Source organism: Aphis gossypii, chromosome X, assembly GCF_020184175.1.
Source record: "Aphis gossypii isolate Hap1 chromosome X, ASM2018417v2, whole genome shotgun sequence".
NCBI lineage: Eukaryota > Metazoa > Arthropoda > Insecta > Hemiptera > Aphididae > Aphis > Aphis gossypii.
Window position 1 is genome coordinate 57045271 of NC_065533.1, and position 12132 is coordinate 57057402.

Genomic DNA, 12132 nt, shown 5'->3' on the forward strand with positions numbered 1-12132 from the left:
AAATAATATTCTATTTAATTTTCTTAAATCTAAAAATAACCTAATTAACAATAATTATTTTAATATTATTGTTAGTGTAGCTGTACCGGATGATATATTTCATATAATAAATAATAAATAATTTATTTAATATTCTTAAATTTAAATAATGATACATCACAATGTATATATCATAATTCAACATCCATAAATTCAAATAATGATATATCAAAATGTATACATCATTACAATACCTACCTAATTCTTATCATTATTTTAAAATACATATTTAAAAAAACCAATGAGCTTAAAATTAGTTTAAATATTAAATGTAGAATTGTGCTAAACTTTTTTGTAAAATTCTTTTAAGAAAAAGTTATGTGGAACTTTGTAAATATTAGGTACCTTCTACTCCTAAAAGTTTTAATTAACCAAGAATAATGGGTAGGTAAATATGTATAATACACATAATATTAGTTTATTATAAAATGACCATAGGAAAATTTAGGTTAATTAATCGTTTTCATTCAAAGTAGGTAGTTGTTACTTGTTCCTGTAATAATGTCTTAAAGAATTTTAAATGTTAAAACTGATTACATTGAAAAACAAAATTTGTATCTATGTTTACATACTAAATTTTTATTACGCTGTGTTAATTTTTGTTATGTATAATATTATGTAATAGGTATGTATATTTATAAATAGATTATTGTTTGTGAAATTCTTCGCCTTTTTTGTCAATGTACTCCATCAATCGTAAATTGTTAGGCTCATATACTCCATTAGGTGTTTTAATGGTACGTAAAAATTGTACTACTGAAATAGCTTGCATTTCATCAAAATCGCTGGAATCCGCCTCTGGCTTAGATGCTAAAAGTACTATGAAATTGATCGCTTCTTCGAGATTATCCATGAGATTGGTGTCGTTAGCTGGAGCAGTTTCATCCAACCATTTTTCGTACTCATTTTGCGTTTCTCCTACATAAAAATGCAATTATTTATTTTAAAATTGTTGAATAAATAGTTTAAAATAAGTAATAAAATTAAGTAAATAACTCTGATATACAGTATGTGTTTGTGTAATATATATACACTTATATTACAGAACACAGCTCGAGTACATCATTCTTGAGTAAGTAAGTTGTGAGTTACTAAAAATATATATGTAATAAATTTGAATTCAATGATAAATCACTTTGAGTAGGTACCTATAAAAAATGATTCTCGACGCAGACGTCAGCTTGTATAGATTAGTTATATAATATATTATATAAGTAATATTTTATGATTTAAATGCATATTGCTATTAAAGTACTTATCTTATTTATTTCACCGTTAGCAATATCTATCATATTGAATTATTTTTTCAAAAATATTCATTTGAAAACGTTATTATAATATGTATAATGTAAAAACTATAATAATATATTATGTTAAACGTTTAAAGTACCTAAGTATTCACAATATTATTTTTAAGTTACAAAAAAATAACAAAAACATTGTTATTCATATAAATATTTTTCAACTTCTTATGAGGAACTCTGTATTAATATGTATATATTATCAATCGACATTTAGGTATAAAAACAATATTAAATAAAAATATCAAATGTCTATAAATAGGTCAAAAATACTCAAAATATTTAAAAAATTAAGCCATGTATAGAAATTGATAATACTAAAAGCTTCCTGAAGTATTTAAATGTCTATAGATCTAGGGTCATTCGTTTTTGAATTAGGTACTCTAAAAAAAAATTAAAATTAAAGTGAGTTTTTTTGGTGAAAAAATGTTATTTCTTCTTTATAAAATTTCTATTTAACGAATTTTTTTTTTTCAAAGATCGATTAAGTTTGTTTTATAGAAGTTAGATTGTGTTTAAAAAAATCTAGATAAAAACGTAATTAAAAATATTATACTGCATATTAACAGCATAGGTTTAACATAGGAAAAATATGTGCCTAGTTCCTAGTAATAAAATTAAAATGAGCTTAGTTATTCAAAATATCTAGTAGGTATGTGTTTGTTTCTTCAGAGTCAATACTGCGTTTTCTTCACTCAAATACTTAAAATTTAAAAAGTAAAACTTTCAAGATAAATTGCATAGGTAGTCCTAAGCTGTCAAGTGTCAATGAGAATTGAGAAATTTACACTAGTCACAGTGAGCCACACCATGACACAAAGCAATTTACGATGTACACAACTTTCGATCACACATTTTTAAAATTTTTTTTTATATAAGCTCAAGTTATATAATAAGTAATAACTAATTACTAGGTATATTGTTAGTAAAATAGTTGATATTATACACTGAGCAGTGTGCATTAGTTATATTACTACATTATAAAATATTTATATACCATTATCTTCATTCTCAATAAGACATTTGTCAAACAACGATTCCTGAGAAATCTTTGGCAAATTTAAATTTCTTATCGGTGTTATCGTTGGTGGCGTTGGGTTTTTAACAACCGTCTTTTCAGTTCTAAATTTATTCTTTTCCATATCTTCTACTCTGCTTATTATATTTTGGTATTGGTCGAATTGGAGTACTTTATTCTTTTTTTCTTTTACATCTAATTTGATCTTTAAAAAACCACCAGGTCGTGGAGTTGGCCTAAAAGATGATCAATGTGTTTAAGTGATACACAAACAAAAATTTAAATATAATTACGTAAAACCCATTTCAGTAACTTTCTTGTCTTCTCCTTGTGGCTGCTTAGTCATTTTAAAGTTTGTTGATTATTTTCTCTTCAAATGTTTATTTAAAAATAAATGTGCAAATACTTAATTTAGATTTAAAAATCGAGTTATTGTATTATCTTCTAAAATGTTAAAAAACTATTAATTTATATTACCGTTGTTACTGTTTATATATTTACCCAATTTATTTAGCCAATAAGTAAATATTTCTTTTTTATTATTATTTTTATAATAGCTCAAAATTATGTTGATAAAAAAAATAAAAATTCTAATATTAACGTACAATTAGTTAATATAAATATATTTATCTTAAAACATTAAAAGATTTCTCCGTTCTCGTAAGTAGTCCATATAGAAACCACAAAATTAAAAAATATATATAAAGGCAATTCATTTTTAACTTTTTGTAGGTATTATTTTAGTTCAAATTGTACAAAACTACTTATTAAAATTTTAAACAATAAATAACTAGGTATGCTAATTATTTTGTTATAATTTAAAAAAACATTATTTGCGGGGATTTCAAATTTTTACGTCATTATTGTGGTACGAATTAGTGCACTTACACAATGACGTTTTTGATTTAATCTAATTGTAAGATATTATCTATTTATGCTATGAATTAATTTTTACTGTTTCGTGGTATATACAAATAATCTATAATAAGATGTTATTACATTTTGAGTTACATAAATTGATATTATCTATATGTGGCATAAATTATTTTTATAATAATAATTGAATACTAATAGGTAGGTAATAAATAATAATATAATACATTAATGTAATATTTTCGGAAACAATTGTATCCGACCTACCGTAAGTACGTACTAAAAGCAAAATAAATTACTTTAAGAGGACGCCACACTGGTCATTTTCAGCCGTAAAAACATGTGGCCGGAATGTAAAAAAAACGTCATCAAAAAATGGTTTTAGAGTAAAAATACCTATTATGAAATTTGTATAGAACAATATTTAGAAGGGAACATGGTTCGGGTTTTTTAAATATTACGTATTAAAAAAGTTATAGTTACTCTAAGAATGTTAAATATAATGTTTTTGTTCCTTTAATTACGATCTGTGTATTTAGACAAAAGGCTGCATATAGAAGCTGTTGAAAGCGAACCGTTTTCAAGGGGTTGGATATAGGCAATATTCTATAATTTTTGTGATTTGCTGTGTGAGTGTGTGCGTTGTGACTGATCATTAGTGTGCGAGAGTTCCCCGAACGCGTAATTATTATGTTTTATCAGTAAAATAGTTTACTAATAATTTTATTTCCGCCACAGCGAGTAATAGGTAGTATTGACAACCTACAAATGATACACATAGTTATCGATTTATTATATTACAAATACTTATTATAGAAAATCATATTTTTAATTTCACCAAGACAGCTTCTTTTCTGATATACCGGACCTAATTGGTAGACCTCGGTCAAATCTCCGATCAATTATTTCAGGCAATAAAGAATCCATGTAAAATGTCGTTACAAACGGTTCGATTTTTGAATTCTAAAATTCGACGTCTTTTTTTATTTTGTCTACTATAAAACCTAAATCAAAAACGTATATAAAGTTGAACGTATACCTAAATTATAATATTTTAGATCCTACGTATATTATAATAGTCATATAATAATTACCTTTCGGAGTCCACACAACAAAATAACAGTAGTTCCTCTCTGAAATATTTATTTGCTCTTAAACTTGATAATAGGTAATAATTATCATTTTTTTTAGAGTCACTTTTTTACCATCGAATATCATGTACTTTATTTTTTTTTTATCTACTGCTTCTTCTGAAGTATATTCTTTTATGCTTGGAGGACATTTTATTTCTATGATACCGTCTTTGCCTATTAACTCGTCAGGACTCGCTGCGAGATATGGCTTACTTTTATGAATGAACAATCCTGATGGTTCGATTTTTTCCTTTATGGCTTTTTGGAATGCATTTCGGGCAACTGATTCATTTTCAATACCATACCTTGGAAGAACATTTTATAAAAATAGTAATTTATACACTTACTATTATAAAATAAATAAAATAAAAATAAACTACAAACCTAGTAGAAGAACTTCCTTAGAAAATATCATATAAAATATATTTTACAGTATTCGCTCGCGAAGTATACCTACTATAGTAGGTCTTAATTTACATATTTTGCCAAAATTTGATGCCGTGAGTCGTTGTTTTCTAAATTTTTTCCAATCGTCATTTTCTTGTTGTCCGATGGTATTTCTTTCTATCGTAACTATTTCATCGACGGTTAAATAGATTTTTTTTAAAAATGCATTTTTTTTGGCATCGTATTCTTCGAGTGGCATATCAATTATACCTATTCTAATGTCTACAGCTCCATAATCTTCATCTGGTCCAGCAATACATTTTTTTTTCTTCTCAAATTTTCTATTAATTTAAATAACAGGTAGATTAAAAAGATATATTTTTGAACTACTAAAGTAAGTATTGTTGTTTATAATGTGTTATGTTATGTATTACAGTATATTATATTATTAGACATATTATTGCACCCCATATTATTGTAGGATACCTCGATCTATATGGTTACAACTTAAATTAAATAATTTATACCTGGCTTTTTCAAAATTTAAACGTCGACCAACTCTACTATATGCTGGTTTTTATTAATTTTGTTTACGAATTTTTTAGTATATACTCCAGGACTTACATTTATAACTTTTTTATAAAAATTTTTTAAATATTTTGGACCAAAATTAAATGATGAAACTGCAGCATTACATCTTACATTGTATGATCCTAAAATACAAAATATTTTTTTATGTGATTTTATTTAGGTATGTAATTTATGTTGAATTTAAAAATAAATAATTCTAAATTTAAACTTTTACCTCGTAAAGAAAAGTTCACCCTCTTTCCACCAACAAATTTCGCTACTACGCTATTAAATCCTTCTACAGCATTATTGTTTACATTATAAATTAAGCTTTGAGCATGATAGGCAACAATATTTTTAGCTCCTGATATATCTGCCCATAAGCCGCAAGTTTCCATTTGAGGAACTAAATCAATTTCATTTTCTTTTGGACCAGTGCAAAAATAACAAAATAACAATTTTAGTAAAATATTTTTAATAAGTGAAAATTTTGGTTATAAATAAATTACCTTGAACATTCGGAATGGCTACCAAACACATAAAACGGACTATTTAAAATATCTTTTTAAATATTTGAATTTGTTATCTCCTTATCTATGTTTTGTAGGAAATAGATTTTCAATTTTTTATATAGTTTAATTAATATAGTACCAAATTAATTTTCATTTTTTTTCCAAAATTTACTTTTATTATTGTGTTACTAAAAATAAAAAACCAAAAATCGATTTCCTACAAAACATAGACAAGGAGACAACAAATTTAAACATTTTTTCAAAATAAAATTGGACAACTGGAAGTATATTTTTTTTACTTTCGCTTATTGGTTTAAATGCACACAAAAACGACCCGCTTTCAACAGCCTTAATACAAAACCTAAACCTAGTTCCCTCCAAAATATTGTTCTCTACAAACTTCATTATAGGTATTTTTACTCTAAAACCACTTTTTGATGCAGTTTTTTTTTACATTCCTTGGACATGTTTACGTCGTTAGATTTAAATTTTATTGCTACCGAAAATAGTTCATGCCGATTATAATATAATAATATAAATACATATATATTATTTATACATAGATTATGCCGATTATAGTTAACAGTAAATATAAATTATACATGTATAATATACATTACACATATTATATTTTATTATTATTATTATAATATAATCGTAAATAGCAATATGAACTATTGGCCGTTGGTGTTATACGCAAATAACAATAAATAAAAATATTATAGTTACCTACATACGTCATATACTCATATACCTAATATGTATATTATTATATATTATGTGATGTAATAGTAAATAGCAATATGAATTGTTGACGTTCTACAAATAACTATAAATAAAACTATTATGATAAGGAAATCGGCTAATTTTTAAATTTTTTTTTTTTTTTAATTTTTGTCTACGCTCTACGCTGTACTGTACAGTATAGGACATAGGTATTAGTGGACTTCGGAGATAGAGTAAGTCACTATAATAGATTCGAGTAACACGCATACACACGTATTTTCCGTTCAAATGCATGTACCGGTAGCTTTCATTTGGGTAACAGTAGTCGTACAATTATCAAATTTTGCCAGCATAAGAATGACAATAATATTCGTGTTTTTACGTAGGATTGTTTTGATAGCTATAATACATTCATTTTAAATGCAATGATACTATATGATATCGATATGTATCATAATATATAAGTAAGAAAAACGATTCTGAACGGAGATGATTAAATTTGTCAGCTTAGCATATAGTTTTAATGACCTGAATACTCCAAAATGAAATCATATCCAGAAAATGTTAATTTAAACAATTGGTGTATGTTTCAAGTTTCTATGACTAGAAATTTGTTACTATAAAGAAACTTAAGTAAAATTAGTAGTAAAATTATTTGATAGTATACTACGATTTATAAATCGTTATTTTACGTGTGAATTTTTGATTTCGAAAAATGTAAACTTTACTTTTAGTATGTAACTTTTTTAATTGCAGGCCAACACTAAACATCTTTTACAACTATTGTAAACCAAACTTATGAAAAATCTTGTATTAAATTTTTAACTCTTAGCTACTTATACAAAAGACTTTACGAATTATACCTACAAAATGATTTTTAATTATACCCAAAAAAAAGGTGATCAAGTGGATAACGCTCTGCTTTACAGTAGGCATTGAGTTGACCTCGGACATAGAGTAGGTCCCTGAGATGATTTATCAGCCTAGGATATATTTTTCACTAGATGGTGAAAAAGGTGGTTTATGTCTTAATGATCTCTGAATATCCTAGAACTAAATCATGTACAGAATATTCCACTAATTTAGACAACTAAAGTGTATGTGTGAATGTTTCAAGTTTCTACGACCACTTATTTTAAATAATTTCTAACCATAACAAAAATCTAAAAGTATTTGATAATATATCGTTATTTCCGCGTGAAATTTTAATTCCGTAATAATTTAAAGTTTAAATAATTTTTTTTTAATTGACCAACAATTCACTTCTACAGTGGTGTATTGCTAAAAATATTCGTGGGTATACACCTTCTAGGTCTTAAGTGTCAATGATATTATAACTATAAAATTAAATAAAAAAATTTTTTTCCTCGCTTCGCTCGAATAACATAACAACCAAATTATCTAATTATTAGACTATAAATATACAAGTATTTTTCAACAACTAACTCAATAAAAAATATAGCTACACATTAAACTACAAAATGTCTTTTTATTTTAAATGTACTCTTAAAATTAAATGTATTACCTATAGCCTTTAAAACAAAAATATGCACTAAAAATTTTGAGTAGGTATTTTACCTCAAATGTTGAGAATTGTATTTTATTACTCACATATTATAAAATTATCCATAGAAACTACAAAGTAGGCAAACGAATTAATTTTTTGATTTTTTTTTAACAAATTTGTCCGTTTTAATTTAAAATATAAAATTCACAAGAATATAGTGCTCTCACTTAGTTGTAGCTCCCGCACAGGTTAATCACTTTGACCAACGAAGAACTAAAAACAATTAGTAGGTAGTAAATACTTAAATAAATAAGTAAATACTTAATTAGAACAGTTACTAACTTCCAGTAAACTTATTAGTAACTGATTTGTGATTGATGTTTATTATGATTATAGACGATAGTTTTTTTAAATAATTTTAATAAAAATTGTTATAAATATAAACGATTCAGAATTGAAGTACGGAGAATATTATATATTATAATAGTATACTATACTATACTATTATACTTATGTTATTATGACACATAGTCATATGCTCATATACAATATTATACATTTAAACATGTATACAGTATACATAATTATACATAATAATTATTAATATTATACATTTACAAACATAACGAGACATAATATACCTATTTATATAGGTATCTACTATCTAATACTGGTACTTGATTCTAAAAATGTGTTTTGATAATCAGCTAATAATATTATACTAAAAATTAAAATATAGTAAAATAATATACTACCTCTCTGAGAAATGAAAATTACAAATATACAGGACATTTTGTTTTTATCGCCGAAAATTCTAATAGGGATACGGGGCTATACGGCCGTATATCCGTGTATCGCCGTTTATTTAGAAAGTATACGCTAGAAAAAAACTTGAGAAGTGAGTATACGCCGTATATCCCCGTATACCCCCCCAATTATACACCACTGTATATATTTGGACTATAGGTCCAGGGGCGGACAGGGGCAACTTTTCGGCCCGGAAAATATATGTTTTGACCTTTCCTCGCCATGTTTTGGTGATCACAAAACATAAAAACTCAAATATACCAGTTTTAATTTAAAACAATCAATAATAAAATAAAAACAAGTAAAAATCTCACAAAATAATCATATCATTGAACGTATACTACACTATACTAGAGAGCCTATATAATAATATATATAAAATTATTAAATATAAATAATTAATTAATGAATAATATATTTTATTTATATTTATTATATAGGCTCGCTACACTATACAGTATATTAATATATTGTAAAATGTAAATTCTCGAAGACTAGCCGTAGTTATAAACGCGCATTAATCTATTGGTAGGTATAGTATAATCGACATTATTAATAGTCTTTATAAATAATAATTGTTCGTGATGCAGATAGGGTGTAGTGGAGGATTATCAGCCAATTCGAAACCTAAAATCTATTTTTAAAAACCAAATGTAAACTCATTTGAACTTTTACACTTGTCTTGCGTGTTATGATATGAAAAAAATAATATATTTATAATTTATTTTTAAAAACAAAAGTATAATATTCAATTTTTAGTAACTGACTTGACCACCTTCTCACAAAAACCGTTTAAGTACCTATATAAGAATAATAAATTATTTTTGAGCAGCGGCCCACCGGGAAAATTACCGGTATCCCGCCGACCCAGTCCGCCCTGTATATAGGTCTATAGTATATTGATATTGTATTGTATAAGCTATAATTATTTTGTTTCTTTAGAGATTTAAATATTTCACCAGTTATTGAAATTAAACACATTCAATCACCAAACAAAGAGTTATTTCCTAAATAACTAATAGCTATAACCTAGCTATATATAAAACATAATATATAGTACCTATCATGAAATAAACTCGATAATATATATATGCTGACAATTGATTCTTAATCCTAAGTATGTATATTATTTTATTATTTTAACATTTTAATTTTTTGTATGATGTATTATAGCTCTTTAATTTATTTATCGCACACTCCTGTGCTAACTACTATGAACCGCCACTGATAATATACAAGTAGTAGTTTATATAATAACTACACTGTGTATTTAATTATCATTGTACTATTGTAGGTTGTTACCATTTTACAAAACTGACAAAACTATTCTTAGAAACATTAGAAACTGCTTTTCTAAACGATAATATGTATAATTGTATAATAGAATTACTATATTTAACTATTTAAGAATAATTGCTTCTATTCTATTTCATACTCATATTATTTATAATAACTTATAAATTTATTGGATAAAATAAAAATAGTAGTACATCATAGCTAAAAATTTGTTCATTCGATTATAATAACTTAAATTACTTCCCAATTCGTAACGGACTGTTGAGTTTCTAATTTTATAAATGTACACTTGGTCAATAGGTATTTAAAATCTAAATCTAATATTTTGAAAAATTTGAGTATTGGTTATGTATACAGTGAAACTTCCATATAACAAACTTCCATTTGATGAAATTTTCTATTTAACAAATTATTTTTGGCAACCATGACCTTTATTGTTAATAATGCATTATTTCTATTATAAATAAACATTACAATATACATTATAAATGAATATCTCTACAATACAATTTTTTTTTTGTTCCTCGCGATACTTCATTAAATAGAAGTTTTGTATAATATATATTATTAAATTAAAATGTAATTTTATTTTATGCATAGTTGTTATTGGTGATATGTAATATTAGGTTGTACGATTTCTTTTTACTATACGTTTTATTTTATTAATTATTATTATTGTCATCGTTATGAGTACATCTTAATTCTTTATTTTTATAAATAAATATCGGCATATTATTCCTTTTTTTGACGCGTAATTACTGTGATAGGTATATAATAAGATTTTTTTACTATACGTATTAAGTTATTATTAATGTTGGTAAATTTATTTGAATATTTGTGTTTGCTCAAAGAAAAAATATTTAAGGTGCGCAATCGTGTTGTTTTTTCTCAAATATAAAAAGGTAAAAAGTACGAAATCGTGTTGCACCATGTACAAGGGTGTTTGGATACTGACTACTACATAGACACATAGTGCATACCATAATCCTCAATTTTTGAATTATTAACTGGATGATAATGCAGTTGTTGAATTTAAGTAGGTATAACGTAGTTACTTGATACTTAATTCTAAACTTAATATTATGGAATAAATTCTATCATTATTAAATAAAATATTTCCAACTATTACAATAAATATAACAGCACCAAATTTCTCATTTGGTTCAGTAAAGAATTAATTTACACGAAAAAACAAAAAAAATTTCAGTTATAGGTTGATAGTCATAGGTCAATTGTAATATTATCATTGAACATTTAAAAACAATTAATGTTCATAGCCTCATAGGTACATGGAATTTTCCTGTCTTTGTAACAAATTCAAAATAGGTATTGTGATTTGTGATACCAAGTCAATCATATTTATACAAGTAATGTATTATATATAAACTATTGAGTAGTGTTAAAAATAACCCAAAAATACTTCTGGAAATGTTTCAATTGCAAAAAGTAATCTTCTCTGTCTATGTGTACCCCTATTCATTTACTTAATGTTTATATTTATTGTTTTGTATAATTGTTTTGTTATATATTATATACTAGCTGACCCCGTGCACTTCGTTGCCCGTTAAAAATGCCAATTCTATAATATGATTCGAATTTTATTTGGCTTAACGGTATTTAAAACAGACATTTTCATTGACCACTTTGACTCAAAAAACGAGTGCAAGTACCACTTAAAAATGCGAATTTAGTAAAATGCTTTCTTATTGCACACTAAATTTGTGGTACGATTTTACGAATGTACCGTGTAAATTGCAAGCATCGATCTATCATTGTTCAGGCTCTACGTTTAGGTATCAGTCAGTGATGACTACTTAGTCAAGTACTGAAGTACCTAATAATATTGTAGTCATTCTGCTTAGCGTTTCCCGTGAGACTTTCTTATGATAATACATTTATGCGAGCAGTATAATTATCATGTACCCATTGCGAACCTCGTGAGATGTGTAAGTAAGTTTATAAT

General features: G+C 25.6%; 2 protein-coding genes and 1 pseudogene across 2 annotated transcripts; all 3 read right to left on the reverse strand.

The window, feature by feature from the left end:
- Positions 1-436: 436 nt before the first annotated feature.
- On the reverse strand, positions 437-2833 carry LOC126551802 (uncharacterized). Its single transcript, XM_050206016.1, has 3 exons — positions 2652-2833; positions 2338-2594; positions 437-957 (listed from the first exon to the last, which is right to left on the reverse strand). Exons 1-3 carry the CDS (start codon positions 2702-2704, stop codon positions 686-688), a joined length of 582 nt encoding a protein of 193 aa, XP_050061973.1. The 5' UTR covers positions 2705-2833; the 3' UTR covers positions 437-685.
- A 714-nt stretch (positions 2834-3547) lies between these two features.
- Positions 3548-4779, reverse strand: LOC126552527 (uncharacterized; annotated as a pseudogene).
- On the reverse strand, positions 4766-5753 carry LOC126552716 (uncharacterized). Its single transcript, XM_050207475.1, has 3 exons — positions 5557-5753; positions 5316-5464; positions 4766-5082 (listed from the first exon to the last, which is right to left on the reverse strand). The coding sequence occupies exons 1-3, from the start codon at positions 5717-5719 to the stop codon at positions 4792-4794; spliced, it is 603 nt and encodes a 200-aa protein (XP_050063432.1). The 5' UTR covers positions 5720-5753; the 3' UTR covers positions 4766-4791.
- Between the last annotated feature and the right edge of the window lie 6379 nt (positions 5754-12132).